Consider the following 25,067-nt stretch of genomic DNA (forward strand, 5'->3'; position numbering starts at 1 on the left):
CAAGATTTAAGCGAGGTAGTTTGTCAAAAAACCTTTCAAATGGGGTCCAGAATTTCTCTAAATGGAGGTACTGATTGATAATGGAAGTTTTTCAAATCCGAACTATAAATTTGCAATAAATCGTACGGTTCCCAAATCTACGAAAGTTTCCCCCATCATCTTCTATTTGATATTATAATTTTGGCAATTATATAAATATCCTTTTAGTTTTGTTTTGTTAAGATTCGTTTGTTCGTTCGTATTTTGATTAATTCATTTGTATACTTCAACAACTAGGTTTAGATGCTGCGTCACAGCACAATAATCTCTGGTTTCTTATATTAATATATTCCCGATCAGTTACACTTATAGATTTTTTGAGAAAGTGTCGAACCACTAGACTTCCAGAGTTTCTGGTGGTGTTTTGCTTCCAGTGAAAAGACGAAAAATGCAGTTTATTATTTATTTGCACAGCAATATAATTATTACGTATAAACATTTATTTTTCCTTCAACTTAAACTTCTGGATTTTTCCCGATGCTGTTTTCGGAAACGAATCGACCACTCTAATCACCGATGGTATTTTAAAGTGAGCTATGCGCCCTTTACAAAATTCCTTTACGTCCTTCAATTCAAGTGTAGCACCAGCTTTAAGCCTCACGCACGCACAGACCTCTTCGCCGAGACGCTCATGTGGCAAGCCTATAACCTACACCGCTAAACTTGAAACGCATATCAATGAAAAATTGTTTAAACTTACGTGAACTTCAAGTATGTCTGGATGAGTTATTAAAAAGTCTTCTATTTCTTTCGGGAATATGTTTTCACCTCCCCTGATGATCATTTCTTTCAGCCTACCGACGACTCTTCCGTACCCATTTTCTTCAATAACAAATTGGTCCCTAATATACATATGTTTATAATATAATAATCACACAAAAAATCACTCTGGGAACGACCCAGTCGATGGAAACCTAAAGGAAGCAATATAAGACGTTGCAGCTCAGTGAACAGCGGTTATTTATGATTTAAGTTTTTACAAACAAAAAGAAGGCTACTTTATTAATTTGTTACCCTACCTCCTGGAAATACAACCCTACAACCAACCATTGTAATTAAGATAAAGCCTTCTCTGGGTATCGTAAAGATTTATTTGTACGTTGTTTTGTTTTGATAAAATATTTTTCCTGTTTCTCGGGAATCCTGATGAAACTTCTATTCATTGGCGCAATTTGGAATGATAACAATAAAGAGTGACTGTTCACTGAGATACTACATATTTGGTTGCTCCCTTCACCTTTCCATCAATCTATAACATAGTGATAGATTTATCAATAACCCCGATACTGTCCGTTGATTTATATAATAAAACGTACAGTGTGTTCACATTAAGGACTTATCACCCTATTCAAATCTTAATTTTTTTCTACTTCTACTCTTACAGACTCCAACTTCAAGAAGTGCTATTACGGATTATTCCAAAAAAAAGCTGATGGCGGATTCTTAGAGAACACCTATAATCTACGGGTATGGTATATCTCAAACTATATCTTGGCTTTTCAGGGAACCTTCCCTAAAAAAGTAATCATGATCTTCATACCTATTGTTACTTGGTAAATTCAACAACCGATAATTAATTTATGGGTAATAATACCTCAATGCCTCTATCTTAGAACAATGAAAATCGGTAATATGCTTTGGTTAATACAAAATTTTTTAAAATTATACCTTATTACCTTGATTATAGCTATGATTGTAGCTAAAAAAATATATTTCGTGCTCGTCAAATGCGCAGTTTGAATATATATAGGCTATTTCAGTATAGAGTTACAAAATAAAATTCCGGTCGAGTTCCGTTCAATTTCGGTGTCGGAAATAGGCGTAGGTAAACTTCCAACAAGGTTTAATTGAAGAACATTAATTTACTATTGATTTATTATAATGCATTTTTCTATAAAGTTAAATAAAAAGAACTTAATGTCTAATGTTTATTATGTTAGAATAAAATTCCTTTCGTTTTACCTATGTGGACGTCTTTGGCACTGCATTCAATATTTGCAGTGTTGGTGAATAAATAACAATAGGTAAAACCCATAAATCGACCCTAGGTGGTACTTCCTGAAAACTTAAGTTTTCACTAGCTCACCCTGTACTCCCTTTGTATATCTGACGACTCTAAAGAGGTTGTATTATTCTAAACCTTTCTGGAATAGACACTATAATTGACAAAATAGTTTTCCAAAATCTATCGAAAAATATAAATTTTACTAGTGTTGTCCTTAACGTGGACACACGTGTATGGAGGTAGCGTGTAGAGTAATTCCTCAGCAGGCAGGTGATTGATAGCTAAATCGTTACTTTTTCAAAATGCTTTCATTATACAGGATATTGAAAAATGTTCTGGCATCAAAGCTATATTTTATAAATGAGACGCCCATAACCAATAAATGAAGATCTTATTCATCAATTGTTGTTTGTTCAGCAACAACTTGTTGCATTTTGGTCCGTCGTCTCTACCTGCTGGCAGAGAACCATGCAACAAGTTTAAAAACGAAATCAATTCACCTCCAAACCATATCCATAAATCTAATAGAGGTTGACCTACCTCTTACTAAGCTGATCAGCCGCTTACCCAGTTTTTAACCATCGGTCAGGTCCAATTAACTCTGCGGTTTTGTCAGGATCATTCCAGTAGCCAGGAATATTGGAGTAACCTCTAGTCCATAGCTCTCCAGGTGACCCTCTAGGGACTATTCGGCCTTCAGGATCGACCACTTTTGCTTCTATGTGGTCATGAGGATACCCCACTGTAGAAGTCGATAAGTACTCGTCGTCCGTCAATAAAGATTGGAAAACCACAGCTGTAGTTTCTGTCAACCCAAAAACTGACTAAAAAATTATAAAATTCAGTAATTTGATCGTGTATTATATGAAGTTGCATTTACTTTGACTTTATCTACTTTTAATATGTTCTTCATATCTTTAAGCAGTTGGGGTGGGCATGACGCTCCTCCCGAAATAGCAATTTCCGGGTTAATTTGTTCTTTTCTTTCTACCTGTTTGTGCACTAGATCTACGTACATGGTCGGGGTGCCATGGATTACAGTGCACCTAATGTCAAGTAGTAAAAACAATCACCGTCGGTAAAACGGAATTTATTCTGCTCACTTTGCGTCTCTTATAGCATCTAGAGATTTATCCGGATCATAACCAGCCGACGGTAGTACTAGCGTAGCCCCGTGATTCAATCCAGCCGCAATAGTGGCGACAGTACCGTATACGTGGAAAAATGGTACCTGTACACATATGGTGTGGTGTTTTCTATCGAGTTCGTTCCTCTTTCCGATGAAATAGGAGTTATTCACTATTTGAAAATGGCTTTGTATTGCAGCTTTTGGATGTCCAGTAGTACCCTAAAACTGATAAACTACATAACAGTTGTGAGTTCCAAGAAACAAATATCTTTGGAGAAAGTGAAGAAAGAACTACTCGTACTTTTTGCGCATAAGATGCTTTACTAGACGGAAAGAAAATTTTACACGATTACTATTAACGTGAGATTTGGTTGTCACCAGTTAGCAGGGACATATCAATATATATCAATTTGGTAATGGTACCCAGCGCAGTACTTACTGACGTGAATTGTATGTGGCAAGGCTCGTCTGATTGAATTAAATGTTGATTGGACTTTATCTTTTGTATGGAGTTTGTGCTTGCGAGTGCCATTATTTCATTATATGTGTATGCCCCGCTGCAATCGCAGAAGTTACGGTTGGTAAACCCAAAATACCACAGTACTGGAAGTACTAATTACCCTAGTGTTTCTTCGGTGGTTACAATGACGCTCTTCAGAGACGGCATAATTTTACATTCCAGTTTTCCGGGTTCACTCTGGAAGACTTCATCCGAAACAGTGTTCAAAATGTCATAGTAATTTTGGCTCTTATATTTGTGCGGACAGACGATGCTTTTGATTCCAACTTTGTTGATGCAGTACTCGATTTCTTTCGCTTGGTAAGCCGGGTTTATGTTTACCTAAGTAATAAGGATCATAAGAATTTACTAATATATCCTACACTAAATTACCAATAGCAAACCAGCTCTTGCACATGCCATGTAAGTTGTGTACCATTCCTCGGTATTTGGTGCCCACAAGCCCACTCTGTCGCCGTAAGTTAAGCCTGCAGTTGTAAGTCCGGCGGCTAGCCTATCCGCCCGATCCAGTACGTCTTCAAAACTAAGTTTCTTACGCTGATGACGGGAAATTAATGCCGCTCTGTCACCGTACGTTTTCGAGGCTTGTTCTAATAACTGCCCTATAGTTAAGGGTCGTAATGGCTCTTTGCCTACGTTGTGAATGTAACTAAGTTTGGCGTACTTTCTAAAAATGGTACAAAGTAATGACGTAATTACTAGACTCTCTTTCCTTTACACAGTTAGAATACACCATATGCGGAAAATTTTGGACTAGGTACCACATCATAACTATTCTACGTTTTAAGTACTTTTGAACAATTAAAGTCCTAACCGAAATATTGGCATTGTGAATGGCCCTCCGCAAGCATTTTAAAAATGTATTAATGATAGAAACTTAAATAAGATCTTTTTCTTTCACTTTTTTTTTATTGGAAGTTTGAACCTTAGCATTGCAAAAATATAGCTTATCAAAAATATAGAAATCACTACTTATATTGTCCTAATAACGGACTCTCATAGTATTTTTTTGCGACAGTTACAATCATTTTTTGATCAGATAACATATCGAGCAAGACAACTTACCTTGAGCTGTTAACATTTCTAGACCATATATTTAGCGAAAACGACACCATCCTGTAGGAGTACGTCGTCATTTCAGCACTGCTTACACTAAACTGACAAACAGATACAAATCCAGACATACAATTGAAATTATTAGTCTGATTAGATATAACGCTACACAAATACCCTGTGGAATGAAACACACACTCATTTTATGGACTCCTGCTACAAGTGAAATAGCTACCCAATTTGAATTCCTAATTACATCCATTACAATTTTCAAAGTAATTGCAGCTTTGACAGAATGTACAAAATAAGAACACTATGTACTTATTTATGCAATACCTACGCAATTCAACTCAACAATAGCGGAAATTACTTTATATAAATATGACAACTAGGCGGCTGGACGAAATAATCCTCACTTTTTGATAACCTTGGACATACGAATTTGACTATCAACGAACCTTTTCGGTACTGTGTGATACATGATTTTATTATTTCCCACTTTAATAAACCAAAATAAAAGCTAAAATCATTATCCACGGATAAGCAAAATACATACATTTATTATCTCTTAGCTGTTGCTGAATATTTGCAACATAGGCATTCAACTTTTCGTTTTTCTTCAAAGCGTACAAAGATGTTTGGTACTTTGTTTTTATTTGCAAAATTGTGTTTTTTATGCCAGGGTACGTATAAGGAAGGAAATTATAATAAATTAGTTTGAACATATTTAATATTACGGTTTCTCCACAGCATCTCAAGCAAAATATGATCCAACTCATGTTTGCTAATAATACTCCTTACCGAGTGACAACACCTTTATCCCAATTTTTTTGATCTAAGTGAAATTAATAGTCCAAATTTTTTCAACCACCCTTTATATATTAACGAACTCAGTGTTGTGTTGAAAGGAAAAGTTTTTCGCAAACTACAAAAATGTGCTTAGTCAATATCGATATCCCAAGCCTATTGCAATTGCAATATTTGAATTTGCTGTCAATAATCTTAATATCTTCCTGTGTCAAAGTTATAAAATACTGTTAAATGTTATATTTCATTTTTGTCACGCCGTTACCTTTTGGATGACTAGCATTTCTAAAGAAAATTTTCTTTGAATAGAGTTATGAATGTCAATTTCATCTACCCAGTTTTTGTATAAATAGTATCGGAAAATTTTGGACACTCTGTGCAGTTTCTGATATTTAAGAGCATTCATTCAAATGAAGTATGTCTTTGTATTTTTCCCTTATATTGCAATCTCATTGGAAGCAATCCTAATTTATTTATGTTTCCTTTTATGCCTGCCTGGTTAACCATTTCTATTAAAAAAATTTATTCAAAACAGTTCCAACAATTTCGGTTATATAGTATTTGGACCTGACTTGATATTCATATTGAATACGCTTTTCAATATAACCCTGGGAATAACAAACTAATACAAAAAAGCCAACAAACAATACATTCAAAAACAGTAAAAAAAAGAAAATTGTGAAATCACACAAAACAGATGTTTTACCCATAGTTATAAACCTTTCTGCCTTAAGGACACTTCCCTGCATTCTAACTAAAAGAGCTCTGAAACAGAGTAGTTTGATGACGGAGGACGCGATACAAATCACTATGCCGGATTAAATGCCGATACCAGATTTTATCATCTCTTTAATCAACTAGAAAGGAGCTTCATTTTTTGTCAATTTATATAGCTTATAGTCGTGTCTGCTTTGGAGTTAAATTCTTCAGACTTTCCGATACGTGGTCAAACCTGGCTATTCCATAGCAGTAACGCATACATGAGTTTTGAAGTCTGTGAAGGCTTTTTTTATCCATTCCAAAATAAGGAACTTGGCAGATTCTAAGACTGAGTCAAAACTTGAGTTATACATCTTTGCATCTTTATATTTTCGTTCGTTAATTTTTAAGGTTAGTGATACCAAAATAAACAAAATCTTACAAAAATTTCTCAAAAAATATGTCTACTTGTTTATTTATGATGCCTTCAATAAATTCATGAAAAACAAATATTTTATAAACGATATTTATATTTTGTCTGACAAATCAAACGTAGCTTCATCGTAGTTGAAAGGAGGAAATTCAGTTAGCATTTAAATCAAGGACGTCCAATAATATAGGACATTTTATTCGAGCAAAGTTAATTAAAATTACTTCGGTAGGTAATTAAATTTTATGTTCTCTGTTTCTAAACGGTTTAGTAAAAACGCATGGTCTGCTGTGAGTATGTATATGTGTGTATCATCGCATTTTTTTTTAATTATTCGTTCTTATCAAGATTAATTGATAAGATTTGCGTAGTATAGTAATATTTAGAGAATGTTTTGCACTGCAATTGCGCCAATATATTATATCTAGTTGGGTGTTGTTGGATGATATTGTCTAGCTAAGAAAATATTTTCACACTTTCATTGCGCCGCTGCTGTTTTATAGCTGTGGTATTTTTAAGTCATGGCTCAAGTAATTCCTACGAAAGAACAGCTAAAGAAAAGTTCGAGAGTAAATTTTACTCAAACGGATCCTGGGACAAAGGATGAAGTAATCTATAAGCTTTTTACCAAAGATAACCTCCGAAAACCAATATTAGTAAACGACGAAACCATAATTAACCACATTAAGGACAAACATATACCAATGGTACTATTAATACATGGATGGACGACGGACGACACTTCGCCTTGGTAAGTGATTATAGTAAATACTTTTTGTTTGTATTTCTGGTTTTTGTAAATCCGTTTTCAACAACGTGTTTAAAGAAACTTTTTTGAATTAAATTTTGTTCTTTTTTAAGCCAAATATTAATTTTCAATGACACAAAATAGAGTAACCCACACCAAGATATCCACTTAAATATGATTTCAAAAATAAAAGAACAACTCCCTACTTTAAGCAATAATATGAAGTAATATAATAAAGCGATTTTGTATTGATTTGGGGTTGAGTCCGAAACACCCTGCATAATTTGCATCTGAACTAATTAAGTGAAATTATAGATTATATTAGGGCATCAAAAATATTAGTTTCACAAAATATTAGACGCTTTACTACTTCTAACAATGGCTATTCATGTAACTTGCTGTAAAGTCTCATTCAACTTAACTTAAATATGACTGATACCAAATGGTGTTGTGAAACAAATTTCCAAAATTCTGTTTTTTTTTGGTTTTAGCCATTTTAATTTAAAAAATTATATGTGCATGAAAAAAAAAGTAATTTCAAAATGGTTAGCCATTATTATTAAAAATTATGAAATATATTAGCCTAAAAAATATTCCAAAGTAGAACAACACGTCTTTAGAAAAAAAAAATAATAATAGCATTTTATTTTTAAAAGTTCTCTTATTTTTTAGTGACAAAGGGGTTTGTTTCCTTTCTATACTCAGAGGCATGCTTAATATTTGCTATAAAAAAGTGTAAACCCGGTACGGAGGTACGCAACCAACGCAACTCTTGTATATATTTGGTCAACGTTTCGAGGTGAATTTTAATCAATTGTTACAAACAAAATCTATAATTTAAGTTTGCTGTTTTGGCACAATTCCATGGCGTACTTGATTCATCCAGTGCGAATTTTAGAGAACTTCGAGAACGTCCATGTTTTAATTTTTTAAGATGAATATTCCAGATCAGTTTTCAATACCCTGAATTTGATTTATCGGGTTGTATGCTAATACAGGGTATGTTCGAACAATTTTTTATTTTTACTTTTTTCTGTACGCGACTATATCTACCAATGTTGTGGGCTACATTCCGTTATTATGTTATGGTTATTATTATTATTGTTATTAATATTGGTATTATTATTATTATTATTATTATTATTATTGTTATTATTATTATTAATATTATCACTATTATAACTGTAGGTACGATCCTCTCCGAGACGCGTACCTAGAGAGCGGACCCCACAACATCATTTATATAAATTGGTCTAGAGCTGGCAATCTAACGTATGCGATTTCTTGTGCAAATGTGATACCAGTGGGCCAATACATCGCCAAGTTTCTAACAGTTACTGGAGTGGATGCAAAAAGAATACACTTGATAGGTATCATTACATTATATTTAAGGATAAAGGTCAAGTTAATCAAATGTCTTCCCCTCAATCCACCCACTCTGTACGCTACAAATTCACACAACCTGGATACTACTGAAACGCTTTGCGTCGATCATTGCGCGCATTTCCTTAGTTTCACCTTATAAGAAAGATTTTGGCTGCATTGATGAATTTCCAATTTGACACTTTTATTTGTAAAACGTTTACCACAGTTCTTTGTTCAAAATTGTTTTCTACTAACATCTCATCTGGATCCGTTAAGATAATGTATTCTCAATACCTGTCATTATATGTAATGCATATGTTATGTCATTCTAAATAATGACATAAGTTGAGTAGGCTTCAAGTATGCTTTTTAACGTTCTTTGCATTTCTTTCTTTAAGACATTTTTATATGTTTCGAAATATAAGGGAACCCTTATTAAAACATTAATTTAGTCAATGTAAATTGTATAATTAAATAATTGCATAATCGTAAATAAGAATTTATAAGCCTAAATATTTCTTTTAAGAAAAAAATGCCTAATAGTTGTTCAGCCAAAGTAATAGCGAAATTATCACCACTAACTACTTTAGGCGATAAGCTTACTTAAAATTAAAATCAACGAAAATGTTAATTTTATCTCTGACGTCTCATGATGGTGGGTGAGAGACAGCCAACCGCAAGGTCGCAAGTTCCCCAAGTTGTTTTAGGTTCAGCCTCACATTTTTACTTTAAGGGCTCGGATGTGCTACACTTTGTATACTAGAAAACTCGCTGTTTAAGGAGTGTAAACAAATGTGACTCAAAAATTAGACTTTTCTTTTTGATCCAATTTTAAGATATCAACAATATGAAAAGATAAGTTTTACTAAATTCTGAAATATTCATGCTGTATGTATTTAGGTTTTTATATTTTAGTCCAACTACTTATAATACAAGGTTTATTAGAGAACAAACTCAACAAATAACATTATCAATCCAGATATTATCAATCGTTACAATTAAATTGTCAAATTCAAACAGCATTTTTCGAAAGCACTTTGATACTGTGTTCAAATTTTACAAAAGCAAACAGCTAACCCTAATGTACATTTTTGCCGAATTTGTATTCACAATTACATTGGAATGTGGAATGTTTTGTATTTTTTTTATTATTTCATTACAGGTCACTCACTGGGATCCCAACTATCATCTTATATAGCAAAGGCGTATTTGCAATGGACCGGCTTGAAAATCGGTCGTATTACGGCAGTAGATCCCGCAGGGCCCAAATGGGAGCGTACGGATGTTCGAAAAGACGAACGACTTAGCGAAGACGATGCTGAGTTTGTGGACATAACTCACACAGACGTGAGCTATTACGGCTACGCGGCACCTATCGGTCACGTTGACTTCTACCCCAATGGTGGAGTACAACAACCGGGGTGTCCTGACGAAGAACAGAAAGGTAAATAAACTATATTTCTCTAAACTATATATCTCTTTGGCTGATGATATCCATTTGAGTGGTCTAAATATCTTCCATTCAAAAATACATATTTGCCTTCTCATAAAAACTGTGTGTTAAGGGTTGAATAACATTTTTCGGTAACTTCATAATTTTTTTGTTTTGGGTTAACCTTTTATTTTCGCGCTGTGTATACAACACCCCCACCATACCCAACCTTGGTTAGGCCGCGCGAAAAGACAGACTTGCGTGAGCGTCCGTAGTGCGAACCACGAAAAAACAAGCTCTCTTTTGTGACCGGTTCGCGAGAACCCCGCGCTGTGTTGTGGTCCTTACCACCCCCAACCCTCCAGAAAATACCCCTAAGAAGACCCGGCCGGGCAGACGACGACGCGGGAAACCATCAAGGTGGGTGATTAACCGTTTCAGGTGTTGTATGTCCTACCGTTTTCTTGCCGCTCTTTCTCGTTTAAATTTTGAGGGTGATTTACAACCACCTTCCCCCAACCCTTTACATATTGGTCCTTCGAGCCGGATCAGAATCAGTCTTTTGGATTTTTATAGTCATTCACAAACTTTAGTAATTTTAAATACATGTTCGCTATCGTGAACAGGTTAGCAAAAAACGTGTAAAGTTCGGAGCGCAAAAAAGCGGTTTCATAAAAAGTGTTTACCGTCGTTTCGAATTGCGGCCGTCTTTTTATTTGATTCGTTCTAAGCATATTTTTTGCGTGCTCAAATTCTTCTTCCTTTTAATTTACGTGGGTACTTTGTTTCGAGACTTAGGTGTGCATTTGTATACAAAACGATTTACAATGTCGGAAATAGATAAATTTATTGCTAAGCGGGATTTAACACTTAGACGCTTTAACGATATATTGTCAGCGGGTCAGAAAGCTCGCGTTGAACCCGATGATGATGAAATTTTATGCAAATTCCATTGCATGGTGGAGGATTTGCCGAGTTTAGTTAGCACTTTTGAGTCCTTGCAATTGGAAGTAATCTCCTTAGCGAATGATTCGGAAAGAGATCGACAGTTTGCGGTTCAAGATCACTTTGATCACTTGCATTATTCAATTCGATCTATTGCCAAGCGATTATTTGAGAAAGTGGAACTTAAGGCAGGCTCTCCGGTACCATCTGTAGTTGGTCGAGAGTCGCAAAGAAATAGTAATCTCCGACTCTCCCGTATTATCATTCCGAAATTTGATGGCGATTTGAAAAATTGGCCTACATTTTTTGATATGTTTAACACGTTGATCCATAATAATTCTTCCCTTTCAAACATTGAAAAATTTCAATTTTTAGTGTCTTATTTGGAAAAGGATGCTCTCAGTGTCGTGAAGAATTTGCCAATTAAGGATGCCAATTATAGTATAGCTTACAATGCCCTCGTGAAGCGTTATCAAAACGATCGATTGTTGTTAACCGATTATTGTCTGTCGATCTTTCGGGCTCCGACTATGAAGAGTGACTCGGTTGTTGAACTGAGGAGATTGCTTTCAACATTTTCAGAGAATCTTGCAGCTATCGATAAATTCGATATCGACTTGTGGGATTTTACAAAATTCAATTTGCTCTTAGAGAAACTCGACTCGACTCTCAAGACGAGGTTCGAACTCAAATTTTGTGATAAAGATATCCCAACTTTTCAAGATTTATGTGATTTTTTGGAACAGAATTGTAAAGCTTTAGAAAACTCTTTAGTTACCTCAAAAGGTATTACCCCTACCAAGAGGCTTGAGGTTTCGAAGCGAGTGTCAACCGATACACGTAGACCCACATCTATGATAGCGACGTCTACCCCTCCGAGTGCTGATGTGAGTTGCACCAGTAAGTGTTTATACTGCCCTATGGACTACCATCCTCTGACAAAGTGTGATTCCTTCCTATCTCTTGAGCCCCCTCAAAGGCATGTTTTCATCAAGCAACATCGTTTGTGCTTTAATTGCTTCGCGCGATCCCATGGTGTTGGAAGATGCCCCTCCAAGATTAATTGTCGTGTATGTGGCAAGCGCCACCATACTTTAGTGCATTTTGGAAATGCTACTACCCCCTCCCCGTCGAATGAAGCTCCCCCTGCTTCCGGCAACCAGGAAGGTACTATCCCTAGTCCGGTGACCATGATGACCAATCTCTCCTCTCAAAAGGTCGTGCTCTTTGCCACTTGCTTGGTGTCCGTTTCGGATAAATCTGGCAGACTTGTTACTTGTCGTGCACTTTTGGATTCAGCTAGTCAAGCCAGTTTTGTGACAGATTCCTTTGCGAAGAAATTGGAGCTTCCAAGGTCTCTCTCTCCGACACCAATTCAAGCCCTCAACCAAATGTCGACGTCTGCGTTAGGGAAGGTTGCCCTGAACGTGACCCCCTCCCAAAGAAAATCCGCTGCTCTCCATATAGAGGCTTTAGTTATTCCATCTATTTGTGATAAGGTTCCCTACCAGGTGATTGATAAGCAGAATCTAAAACATCTCAGGTCCCTACCCTTGGCTGATCCCCACTTCTGTGAACCCAACGAAATAGACGTGCTTTTAGGGGCAGAGGTTTACGGAGATATTTGTTTGCCTGGATTTAGAAAGGGACAGAACGGTGGCCCATGCGCTTTTCGGACCATCTCATCAAGCTCCAACCCGACATTGGAGTCATTTTGCTCATCTTTCGACTGTACTGTGTGGTTTTCACCACCGATATTCGTCAGATGTATCGTCAAATCCTAGTGAGTGACGCCGACCACCTCTTCCAGCGGATTCTGTGGCGTTTTGATCCCCGCGAAGCAGTGCGAGAGTACGTCTTGTCAACGGTGGTCTATGGACTAAGTTGTAGCCCATACCTGGCAATTCGCGTGTTGCGTCAGCTTGCTAGGGACGAAGGAGCGCGTTACCCGTTAGCAGCCCGTCTCCTAGATTGCCAAACCTACATCGACGACATTATCGGAGGAACAGACTCGTTGGAGGAAGCCCGTGAGTTGAGGGATCAATTAGTATCGCTGCTAAAATTGGGTGGTTTCGAGTTGCGCAAATGGACGAGCAACTCCCCCGAGTTATTGAGTTCACTCCCCGCTTCACATCATCAACCCGTTTCCCTATGCGGAGACGACAATCCCAGTTTAAAGGTGTTGGGATTGCAGTGGTGTCCCTTACGGGATGTGTTCTCCTACCGCATCCAAGTAGCGGATAGGACGTGCACAAAAAGGAATATTTTGTCGCAAGTAGCCTAAATATACGATCCCCTAGGTTTTTTATCCCCGGTCGTGTTGACTGCCAAAATTCTCCTACAGAGGCTTTGGTCCCAGGGCGTCGATTGGGATGCACCTCCCCCCCGCGACATATTCGAAGATTGGAGTTCGTTTTCGTCTCAGCTGGATAGTCTTTCTGGGCTGACAATCCCTCGTCGTGTACTGCCTAGCAATGGCGTCCAGGTGGAGACGCACGGATTTTGTGACGCTTCGGAGCGCGGATACGGTGCAGCCGTGTATCTGCGAAGCATCAGAGAGGGCCATATCTCTGTCACCCTTCTGTGTGCAAAGAATCGGGTAGCTCCTTTGAAGCGAGTGTCGATCCCCCGTCTGGAGTTGTGCTCAGCGTTGCTGCTCGCCCAACTCGTAGATTTCGTCCGATCCACTATAGCCTCTGAGTTGACTATCACGAGAGTATTCGCCTGGAGTGACTCCAAAATTGCGTTATCTTGGATAAAGTCCTCCCCCCACAGATGGAAAACTTTTGTGGCCAATCGCGTGTCCCTCATTCAGGACATCATTTCCCCCAGTTCCTGGCATCACGTGGCCGGTTCATCCAACCCTGCTGACTGCGCATCCCGAGGGCTTTTCCCCGAGCAAATATTAATTCACCCCTCTTGGTTCTGTGGTCCCCCTTGGTTGCGTCTTCCGGTGGAAGAGTGGCCCACCTCCGACTTCACCCCCGGAGACGATCTGGAACTGGAACGTAAACCAGTGTTGACTTGTGTGTCCACCCCTTTAGTTGACTCGCTCGGAGAACTGTTAACCCGTTTCTCGTCGTTACGAAAAATTGAGAGGATCCTGGCTTATTGTTGTAGGTTTCTAAATAATTGTCGTACCCCCATTCCCAAGCGAGCGCTTGATAATTTGTCTTTTGCGGACACGTACCACGCCCGCACGTTGCTCACAGGATACGTCCAACGTGAGGTGTTCGCCGGTTTGCTGAAGTGTCTTCGAAACGGTAAACTGTGCCCCAAACCTTTACGCTCCCTAGCGCCCTTTATCGACGAGCACGGTCTCATTCGAGTCGGTGGCAGACTCCGAGGTTCTGCGTTGTCTTTCGACGCAAAACATCCTCTTCTACTACCTCGAGACCATCGCTTTACCGAACTCGTGATCGAAAAGTTCCATAAGGAAAATTGCCACCCGGGCCCCCAATCGTTGTTGTACCAGATTTCACAACAATTCTGGATTTTGTCCGCCCGCAGAGCAATTCGTCACACCCTATCGCAGTGTTACCGATGCTTCCGTGTCCAACCTTCTTGTGTACAGCCATTCATGGCTGATTTACCCCCCGTTCGTGTATCGCAAGTCAAGCCATTCGCGCATACCGGTGTCGATTTCGCCGGTCCAATTTCCATTACCCTTGCGCGAAGGCGCGGCGCTAAGACTCAGAAGGCTTACATTTGCCTATTCGTTTGCATGGCTACCAAAGCCATCCATTTGGAATTGGCTTCTGAACTCAGCTCAGACGCATTCTTGGCCGCTTTTCGGCGCCTTGTCGCTCGCCGCGGGCGTTGCACTGACATGTATAGTGATCAGGGTAGAAATTTTGTCAGTGCTAACCGGTTGTTGGTACAGTATTGCCAGCAGTCCGCCGACCAGTGTGAGGCACGCTGGCACTTCAACCCACCCTCCAGTCCTCACTTTGGAGGTCTTTGGGAGTCCGGCGTCAAGTCGGTAAAGACCCATTTGTTTCGTGTGATAGGCTCTCAAATCCTGACTTTCGAGGAAATGTCGACAGTGTTAACTCAGGTGGAATCCATACTGAATTCCCGCCCATTATGTAGTTTGAGTTCCAACCCAAACGATTTGCATAGCCTTACTCCTGGGCATTTTCTGACCCTGGAGCCCCTATCTGCCCCTCCCGACGACACTTTAGCTAATCTGAACACTAACAGACTCACTCGTTGGCAGCTCATGCAGCAGTTGCATCAGCACTTCTGCGACAGATGGCATCGGGAATACCTGCACCAGCTGCAGCAACGGCACAAGTGGAACACCACGACTAACCCCCCAAAAGTTGGTCAGTTGGTTTTAATTAAAGACGAGAACCTCCCCCCGTTAAAGTGGCTTCTGGGCCGCATCACGCGCTTGTACCCCAGTTCCGACAAGGAAATTCGCGTTGTGCAAGTGCACACGGCCAAAGGCACTTTCGATCGACCATTGGTCAAATTATCTTTTGTCCCTAACTGTTAACCTGTTCAAGGGGCAACCGTGTATATAGTATAGGATAAGTTTATGGGAAAAATTGGGTATTTTTGGGAGGCCGGAATGTTAAGGGTTGAATAACATTTTTCGGTAACTTCATAATTTTTTTGTTATGGGTTAACCTTTTATTTTCGCGTTGTGTATACAACACCCCCACCATACCCAACCTTGGTTAAGCCGCGCGAAAAGACAGACTTGCCTGAGCGTCCGTAGTGCGAACCACGAAAAAACAAGCTCTCTTTTGTGACCGGTTCGCGAGAACCCCGCGCTGTGTTGTGGTCCTTACCACCCCCAACCCTCCAGAAAATACCCCTAAGAAGACCCGGCCGGGCAGACGACGACGCGGGAAACCATCAAGGTGGGTGATTAACCGTTTCGGGTGTTGTATGTCCTACCGTTTTCTTGCCGCTCTTTCTCGTTTAAATTTTGAGGGTGATTTACAACCACCTTCCCCCAACCCTTTACACTGTGTTTCTTGTGAAACGTTGCCAGATATCCCATAAATTCTATCATAAAAGAAAAATATTGATATAGATGGTCCAGTTTCAAATTTAGTTTTTTGTTAGTTTTAAAATTCAGCTATTCAAACAAACTTTTTCGGAATCGCAAGTATATAAACTACAGATCTCTTTGACTTGCTCTTTTGATTATGAAAATGTTTTATCGCGAATTAATATCGTTGAGGCTGCAGTTATTGTTTTAGTTATATTTTTCAGAAAACTGCAATCATCATCGATCCACTTGGTTATTCTTAGAGTCTGTGCGCACCACAGTGGAGGCTCGTGAGGCCGAATACCTAGATGAAGGCAACTATAACGTCACGATTAATGTAAAACCAAAAGGCAAGGTAGTGACTTACGGACAGCACGTGGATCAAAAAGCCAAAGGCATTTTTTATTTTGAAACGAATGGTCGAAAACCCTTTTTAAAGACATTACGATAAATACATCCCTCCCAATTCTGGTTTAATTTTTGCGTAGAATAAAATCGTTCCCTAACATTAGCATACAAACTGCTTTTGAGGAGTTTATAATAAATACCTGTCTCCCATTTTTGGTTTAATTTTCGGGTAAAAGATAAACTCTCCAGAAGATGTTTGACTGGGATGACTACTTTCACCTGTACACAAATCCATAAAAACTTTATTTATTACGATAATCAAATCTTTCATTTTTTATTTTTAAGAAAACTGGATCTTGTGACCTCTGCTTCCAAAATGCAATTGCGATTTTTTTGTACCCTCACTTTAACCATTAAGAACCGAGAACGTGGGCTTAAGCAGGATCTTCCAAAACTGTAATTTCCAAAATTTTATTAACCACCATACACGTACCACTATTTATACTATGGAAATGGAAATACTATTATTAACCAGTTATTGATTTTTTTGAGAATTCTCAAAGAGGATTGAAAACTTTCTGCAACATAATAAAAAAATATAATAAGGAAAAAAAATATAAGGAAATTAAGAAACGAAACAACTATTGGAAAATCGCAATTCGTACAGAAGGCTTAAAAAATTCCAAATAAAAGACCCAGGAAAAGTATTCAAAAATTGTTGGTTAATGATGATTGAAAAGGTCTTATTCAAAATAAAGAATGCAACTTAGCGTAGCTTAAAGAAAAGAGTTTCACGAATTCATTAAAAAGCTAATCCAATAAAATCAGCCATGTAGGTGGATCTCAACAAATACACAGTTATATAGCTTGTAATTGGGATTTTTATTATAACTGAAAAAATTACAAAAATCCTATAGTCAAGTTTCGAGCGAACTTATAAACCAAATCATATCCCCATTTGGGTTGATCCATTGGCACCATGTGGCCAGCATTTCTTACAAGTACCTCGGTCAAGTTTCCAGCAACTTTCGCATATCCCGCTACATCGTCGTCAACTACCCACAATGATCTATAAGCGGCTTTATATTCCGCTGCAGCGCTAAAGTTAAGGTTTCTCAGATAGTTAACAGTAAGCGGATAAGCCACAATGATGTCTAGCTGGCCGTTGTAAATTAAGACACGATAGTTGCTCAGCAGTTCCGAAACCCAAGGTGCAACACTTTTAGTAATATCTGCCTCCAAATGACCCCACACGTCCCCGCTACCGATAACCACGTTTCCCACATGAATTGCCGAACGGAGATTCGCCTGAACGTAGTCCTGCCACTCATCCAGATATTCAATGGCTAGATTTTCATAGTTGTAGATATCTGTGATACCTGACGAACCCATAATTACCCACATCATATCACCATTCATGATCTCTGTAGCACCTTCGTAGTCGCCTTTATTTATTAAACTAATCGTTTGTTGTTTCATGTCATTGAGCAAGTCCCTAGTGTCGCTGTCGACAAGTCCAATTTGGTAGACGTAGTCGCCGTAGTCCAGCTGATTGATGGGATCTGAGAGCCCGTTACCAATTAGCAAACCTTTCAGATTAATAAAAACGTCGGCTGTAGGGTTATTTTTATAGATGGTGTACCCAATAGCTGGTATGTATTTACCAGCATAGGATTCGCCTGTTACAAAGAAGTCGTTCTTTTGAATTTCTGGGAACAGCGTAAAGAACTGAACAAGAGCTTGGTAAAGATCCTCTCCGACCTTTGTTTGATTGTCAGCCAGACCTCCGTTGGTAAAGCTAAAACCGGTGCCTACTGGACTATCTATATATAAAACAGAGTGGTTTTTGTGCCATGAATATTCCCTTAGCTTAAGGGTGTCATCGTCGAGAAAGAAGGGGCCATTTTCTGTGAAAAGCGCATACAAACTCGGAGCTCCAGGACCACCTTGCAACCATAGCAGGACGGGATCATTTTCGTAATCGTTAGCAGAAGGGAAGAACCAGAAAAATAGATTCGAGTCGAATCTTTCATCTACTGTAAAATATCCGGAGTAACTCTTGACACCTTGGAATGCATCGTAATTAACTTCCGCAGCTTTTCTAGCTTCTTCGTTTCTATTTTGACTTAGGTAAGGAGTCAAGATAAGCGGTTCACCAGCATCATCTGGAATCGGCAGACGCCTTATCCTTTTCTGCCAGTTGAAAAAAAAGGCCTGGCTGACTCCAAGGCCCAACAGTACTAAGAACGTCGCAAACTTCATATCCCTAACGCAAAATTATCTATTACTTCAAATTTAAGTTTTGATAAATACTAAAATACATTAAAAAGCAACCAAAAGAATATAACGACAGCTTAATATCTGGCTACATTTTTTGCCAATAAATAAATAATAACATCTAGTTTCGTTTCATATTCTAAAATATAAAAGTCGATTCTGATGGTGGTGGATCGGAAAACAAAAGGAAAATTCCAAAAATTTTAAATTATTTTAAAGTACTTACCAGTATAGGTGCTTCGGTTGTAGATGTAGTTGCTGAGTAACAAGGTTTATATAATTCCAATCTTCCAAGATAATCAGTCAGCGGTTTAGTGCCATCCGCTATTGATAATCTATGTGACATATCTTGATGCATGCATTATAGAAGTCCTTTATTTCATTGTTATATCACCAATCTAAAGTGATTGCTCCGAATTTCTGTTTACATCAGCTTAGCAGCTTGCATTTACAGTTCGAAAATGATCCTATATTGATCTACTGCTTGATATGTGCGTTCGATTGATAATGTTCTCCAAAGAGTGACCACATCACTGCCTGAATTCCATTATAAGTTAAATTAATTTATGAGAAACGAGGAAAGGAGCAAAAAATCGTTTGTCCAAAGCCAAAATTAAAAAAAAACATTTTTTTCATTTTTACTCGTTTCCTTCTCTTCTTTTAGATCAACTTGGCCAAGACTCAATACTGAAAAGTTTAAGATATGCCTTTAAATTAATTGTTTGAGGAAGACGAATATCTATCAGCCAATTTTTTTGAAAATAAAAAGTGGCGACTAATTTTTCCGTTTTTCTTCCAATAAAAGCTAAGTATTGGTATTAAAGTGGGGCGCCCCCCGCGGGCGTCCAAGCACTTAGACCATCACATGGGCCCGTTGTGCCCCCAGACCGCGCTAGGGGGTGTCCAGAATGCCGCCCCTCCTATAGAAGGTCAGCAACTTCTTTAGCCCAATACCGTGCACTGAGCCCGGATCGATCAGGGCCGTTCCGAAGACTCCAAATCTTGCCCATGTCAAAGCAGGGCACTCGGTGAGCAGATGGTACGGAGTTTCCTCCCCTTCCATGCATCACCTGCACTGCGGGTCGTCTCCAATACCTAACAAGCAAAGATTAATCCTAATCCTGCAATGTCCTTTGTAGGCCTCTGTTAGTGCTCTACACTCCCTTCTACTCAGTATAAGCAGCTCCCTGGTCCCAGGGAGGGCGGGCCCATCTAGCATAAGCCTCGTCTGCCTCATTCCCGGAGCAGCTCTCCAGCCCACAGCGGCCCGTTCTCTCACCCAGGCTTCAAGATCTCTCCACCTCACTCACGGGGCAATCCCTAAGTGGGGCTCTGGTCCCATATGCCTATGCGAGGAGCCCTCCCTGGCTAAGGTGTCAGCTGCCCCATTGCCCCGGATCCCGGTATGACCCGCGACTCAGACCAACGTGACATTCCTCGCCTCGGCCACTTTTTTCAGTAACCCTTTGAATTCCTTTACCAACAAGGAGCGCGTGGGCACTGACTTCAGCGCCATAAGTGCAGCCCTACTAGCAGAGCTGAAGAATACTCTCCTGCTTCCATGGTTGAGCCGAAGCCCCTCTCTGGCCGCCATCGGGTCCGGCCACATCTCCCATTCTGGACCCGTCCATGTACCATACAAGTCCATTCCAGGAGTCAACTCTGCCCTCTCTGCACTCTTCCCTTGATGGGAAGAGAAAGGTCCATTTGTCAAAGTAGGTCATCTCGAGGATCATGACGTCACTCGGCATGCCCATGACACCGCGATCCCCGGGCCAGCCCTCTAAAATGTCGTACGTGCTCCGATTGAAGGTTCCCTCTCTCCAGAGCCCGCAGCTCGCTAGCCTGACAGCCGTCCTGGTCGTCTCCATCCTCACCCGATGCGACCGTTATGCAGAGGCAAGCCAATCTCTGCAGTTTATCGAGAACTAACCTTGCTCCTGCTCTTTTGTTCCCCGGCCACCATGCCACTGCCCCATGCGTGAGCATAGGCGCCACCAGTGCCTCCTACCGCTCTCCGGCACATCTGGAGCTGGAAGGTCAAATTGGAGTCCAACCATACCCCTAAGTATTTGACGCTTCCTCTTGCAGAAAGAGGCACCATATCCATCGAAATGTTGAGATTATGCTCCAGCTTTCTTTTCCTGGCGAAGATGACCATCTCCACCTTGCCAGGATTGACAGCTAACTTGCTGTACCGGCACCATTGCGAGAATCTTGCCAATGTCCCGTTCTTGTTAGTGTTCTTCCCTCAGAATATGAAATAACTCGTGTACCACTAGGCACCACAGGAAGGGGGACAAGACCCCACCCTGTGGACAGCCCCGTGATGAGCCGATGGAGACCTGCTCCCCCTCCAAGTCTTGCCTCAGATCTGTCCATACCCTCCTCCAACTAGGGTAGCGTTACGCGTTCAGTCAATTCATTATGTCTAGGGTTCTATGGCAAAATCTACTTGATTTGGAAGCACTGCGAAATGTGCATTGTTCCATTTCGAAATATTATTTTTCTATTCTGGAAACAAATTTTAAATTTAATTTGCATTAAAGAAAGTAGGCTTTTCTCTCCGTAGATTTATATTACTTAAAAATACAAACTTCCAAAATTAAATGAAATAAGTTTATAGTGGATATTAATCATGCAAGGTAAATAAATCCTGGAGGCCGGGACGGATTTACATAGGGGTTGCTGGAGCTGGAGTTCCGGGCTTCAGATACCCTGACACCTGACAACTTAATGTTATACCTACCTGCCTTTACTTACCCCTTTAGAGAATTTATTGTATTTGTTGTCGCCATTTTTTTGGCGTATTTTGTTAGTTATTTCGGCATTTGTGCAATTTTTTAGATATGTACACCAACAAAAACGTAAAATAAGGAACAATACAAGGTAAGACTTTTAATGTAGGCCAATAATGGATTAATTAGTTTTTAGAAAATTTCAGATATTGTTTTTGTCGAGAAGTCTTGAAACATTTGATAAAAAGTAAATCAATAGTTTTGTTTTAATCATTATTTACGCTGATTTTGGCAATAAGAGTGATATTTTAAGCAACAAAAACACTATTCAATTAAAATTTATACACATCCTGATAAAAACTTTTTGTTTTTTTTTTAAGAAATCTATTACAAAGTACAAAACTATATAATTCATATTTAAAAATAAACAAAGAAGGAGAATGCGTAGTGGTTGGTGCCACTCCAAATCGTAAATCTGTTAGTAAACAAATAACTCAGGTTAGCCAGCTAATTTTATTACCGACGGTCTATGTCTTCTTAAACAGTTGCCTGTAGTACTTAAGAAGGATTATAAGAAAAGACAAGGATCAGAAGGTTTCTAGTGGTTTCGGGATAATAAAGCAAATACGTTTTCAGAATACTTAAGAGCACGAACCGTTATTTATTATTGCAAAAATAAAGCTAATCATCACAAAGTGTCACTTATAAATCTCTTGACTAAATCCAGGGCCCATTTCGGTTGATCCCCAGGCACCATGTGTCCCGCATTCCTAACTATCGCCTCTGTAAGTTTCCCTCCCTTCTTATAGTACCCTGCTATTTCTCCGTCGACTTTCCAAATCACCCTCGCTGCCTTCGAGTATTCTTCAGCACCGCTGAAATTCAAATATTTCAAATAGTTCTCCGTCAAAGGGTACGCGACAATAATGTCAAGTTGCCCGTTGTAGGTGAGTACTCTGTAATGATCCAGCAACTCTGAGATCCAAGGCGCCACGCTCTTGGTTATGTCCAGGACAAGGTTTTCACGCACCCGGTCGTCTCCGAATGTCGTATTGCCAACGTGAATTGCCAAGCGCAGATCAGACCTTTGGACCAAATCTGCCCAATAATCATACTCTTCTTTGGGTTTCAGGTAGTTGTAGTGGCTCTCGAAACCGGTGGCGTTTTCGAAAATCGTAGTTTCCTTACCCTTTTCGTCGCCTAAAATTAGCGCGCTGAAAGCATCTACCGCCTTCTGATAGTTTCCTTCACGAATGTATTGAATAATGGAGTCTTCTACAGCCTTCATGGTGTCCCTAGTATTTGAATCGATCAAACCTATCTGATAGAGATAGTCACCATACTCAAACTGGTGTTGGGGGTCGCTCAAGCCATTGCCAATAAGCAAGCCTTTCAAGTTGATCTCTTGCTCGGCGTCGGGGTTGTTTCTTAAAATAGTGTACGCGATGGCAGGAATATATTTTCCAGCGTAGGATTCACCAGAGACGTAAAAATCGTTACCCTTCAGTTCCGGAAATAGCTGAAAGAACTGCAGTAGCGCATTGTAGAGGTCGACTCCCACTTTAGTTTGATTCTGGGCATAACCACCGTTGGTAAAACTGAAACCGGTACCAGCGGGACTATCAATAAAGAGAACCGAATAGTATTGACTCCAGTAATAGGATCGTTGGGTTAGACTATAATCGGTACTAACTATGAAGGGTCCATTTTCTGTGAAGAGCGCCAACAAACTGGACGCTCCTGGTCCTCCTTGGAGCCACAAAACTACTGGGTCGGAAGTGTAGTTATTCTCCGAAGGGAAAAACCAGAAGAATAAGTTAGAGTCGTATGTTTCGTCAACCGTGAAATAACCCGAAAAACTCGTAACGTTAAAGAATCTTTCGTTTACAACTCGTGAATCTTCTCTAGCTTCCTGTACTCTGTTTTGTCGAAGTAGTGGAGTTAGAATGAGTGGCTCGCCGGGATCTCCATCCAGAGGGATTCTCTTGAATTTTTTATGGTACTGCTGGAATCGGCACTCGCATTCGTCGAGAATAAGGAGAACAAAAATAAGTGCCAACTGCTTCAGAGACATCTGCCCTAAAAAATTAATTAAATAAAATCACTTATTTTATTTTCATAAAAAATAAATTATGAGGTATGTAACAACGATTCCCCATTTCCTGGTAATAAATCATCCTTTATCTTTCTAAACAAATTTTTGAAGCTTAAATCTTCGATAAATTAAAGCACTTACTTGAACTTGTTGGCTCGTCAAAAAATCAGATGTCTGAGTTAAGTATAATCGACTGTGCTTTATAAATATTTCCCTCTTATTATCTCCAAACTTTCGGAACGTCAGAATTATCGCTTATCGAATACGATGTGGCCTCAAATACAGGCGAAGGATTAACGAATCACGACGTTGCATCAGATCATAAGAAAATGCGATTAATAAATGGACAGACATATTTTTACTCTTTATTTGAATTGACAAAACTTTTTTTCAAACGAACGTGTTTATGTCTATTATGCAGGAACTGGTCTTATTAGGTACTACATTGGGTGTTTCTGCTTGAGAAACAATTTTAGAGAATTAACCAAGAAAACGTTTGCCAATTTTGGTCGGTCATAATAGATTTGTATACTTAATAAGTATTTATGCAGTTGCAGCTTTCTCAGATCTACGCAGAACCAATCACAACTTTGGAAAAGTCTACAGATTACACTTTTAACTTTTATTTATTTGTTTTTTCTTCAAAATCTATTTCTGAATATTTTTATATAAAAATATTCCATTCGCTTTGACTGGTATGGTAGAAACGAGTATGCAATTGAAATTTTAATGTCAGCCATGTCTGTGGTAACCTACTAACTGCAATCTGAATAAAAGGTCCACTTCAGGTATAAAACAAACCGAATTGCGTTCTGAACTTTCATATGCTGTGAAATTATTAATATCCAAAATATACAAAAATGTACAAAATGATTTATAGGGACACCAATACATAGTTTAAAATTGTACTTCTATGTAAACTGTAATTAATATTTTTTTGGTTGTAAATGTAAATCTTTAGACCGCAATTCGACATTTCAAGAATTAAAATTTTAGAATGCTTACAGGCGCCCCTCTCTGTATAGTAACATGTGACCATACCTGTCATCAATAAAATTGGGACTACAATTAAAAACAGATTAATACAGTTTTGTTGAAAATGACAATCTAAATAAAACTTCCCGTCTGTAAGAAACCCCAAAATGCAAAATCGTAAAAATTGTACTGGCTATTCTAATACCGCGAACGTACAAATTTAGGTACTTATTCGATACTAAGTACTTGTATTTCGCTAAAATTACTTTCATGTTTTCCACAAATGATAGTAAGTTATCTTCTACGGCATCATCTATCTATTTGTGTGAAAAACATATTTATCAATATTTTCTTATAATAATTTCTTTTCCTTTCTAGAAAAAAGAAGTCTATATATTGCTTTGTAACATAAGCGCGCTATGTAGACTACAAATTAGGTTTGGTGCCAAAAATTTAA

The 25,067-nt window shown here is 39.0% G+C and overlaps 4 protein-coding genes across 10 annotated transcripts; 1 reads left to right on the forward strand and 3 right to left on the reverse strand.

The window, feature by feature from the left end:
- Positions 1 to 434: 434 nt before the first annotated feature.
- LOC132703660 (medium-chain acyl-CoA ligase ACSF2, mitochondrial-like) lies at positions 435 to 4,985 on the reverse strand. 3 transcript variants are annotated; one of them, XM_060673045.1, is made up of 9 exons: positions 4,759 to 4,985; positions 4,066 to 4,360; positions 3,794 to 4,014; positions 3,613 to 3,730; positions 3,148 to 3,392; positions 2,925 to 3,090; positions 2,612 to 2,868; positions 740 to 881; positions 435 to 688 (listed from the first exon to the last, which is right to left on the reverse strand). In XM_060673045.1, the coding sequence occupies exons 1-9, from the start codon at positions 4,875 to 4,877 to the stop codon at positions 479 to 481; spliced, it is 1,773 nt and encodes a 590-aa protein (XP_060529028.1). In that variant the 5' UTR covers positions 4,878 to 4,985; the 3' UTR covers positions 435 to 478. The 3 variants fall into 3 exon arrangements, with proteins under 3 accessions (XP_060529028.1, XP_060529029.1, XP_060529030.1); XM_060673046.1 differs by having other exon boundaries at positions 500 to 681; XM_060673047.1 differs by lacking the exon at positions 435 to 688 and having other exon boundaries at positions 784 to 881; positions 2,585 to 2,868.
- On the forward strand, positions 746 to 16,641 carry LOC132703666 (lipase member H-like). 5 transcript variants are annotated; one of them, XM_060673057.1, is made up of 5 exons: positions 746 to 1,506; positions 7,202 to 7,433; positions 8,619 to 8,800; positions 9,958 to 10,239; positions 16,402 to 16,641. In XM_060673057.1, exons 2-5 carry the CDS (start codon positions 7,204 to 7,206, stop codon positions 16,626 to 16,628), a joined length of 921 nt encoding a protein of 306 aa, XP_060529040.1. In that variant the 5' UTR covers positions 746 to 1,506; positions 7,202 to 7,203; the 3' UTR covers positions 16,629 to 16,641. The 5 variants fall into 5 exon arrangements, with proteins under 5 accessions (XP_060529040.1, XP_060529038.1, XP_060529042.1 ...); XM_060673055.1 differs by lacking the exon at positions 746 to 1,506 and adding an exon at positions 5,326 to 5,429; XM_060673059.1 differs by lacking the exon at positions 746 to 1,506 and adding an exon at positions 6,889 to 6,910.
- Positions 16,642 to 17,425: 784 nt separating this feature from the next.
- LOC132703663 (venom serine carboxypeptidase-like) lies at positions 17,426 to 19,035 on the reverse strand. The gene is made up of 2 exons (XM_060673050.1): positions 19,029 to 19,035; positions 17,426 to 18,791 (listed from the first exon to the last, which is right to left on the reverse strand). The coding sequence occupies exon 2, from the start codon at positions 18,785 to 18,787 to the stop codon at positions 17,426 to 17,428; it is 1,362 nt and encodes a 453-aa protein (XP_060529033.1). The 5' UTR covers positions 18,788 to 18,791; positions 19,029 to 19,035.
- Positions 19,030 to 23,908, reverse strand: LOC132703662 (venom serine carboxypeptidase-like). Its single transcript, XM_060673049.1, has 2 exons — positions 23,777 to 23,908; positions 19,030 to 23,619 (listed from the first exon to the last, which is right to left on the reverse strand). The coding sequence occupies exon 2, from the start codon at positions 23,612 to 23,614 to the stop codon at positions 22,229 to 22,231; it is 1,386 nt and encodes a 461-aa protein (XP_060529032.1). The 5' UTR covers positions 23,615 to 23,619; positions 23,777 to 23,908; the 3' UTR covers positions 19,030 to 22,228.
- Between the last annotated feature and the right edge of the window lie 1,159 nt (positions 23,909 to 25,067).

The sequence above is a fragment of the Cylas formicarius genome, unplaced genomic scaffold, assembly GCF_029955315.1.
Source record: "Cylas formicarius isolate icCylForm1 unplaced genomic scaffold, icCylForm1.1 PGA_scaffold_6__28_contigs__length_40554024, whole genome shotgun sequence".
NCBI lineage: Eukaryota > Metazoa > Arthropoda > Insecta > Coleoptera > Brentidae > Cylas > Cylas formicarius.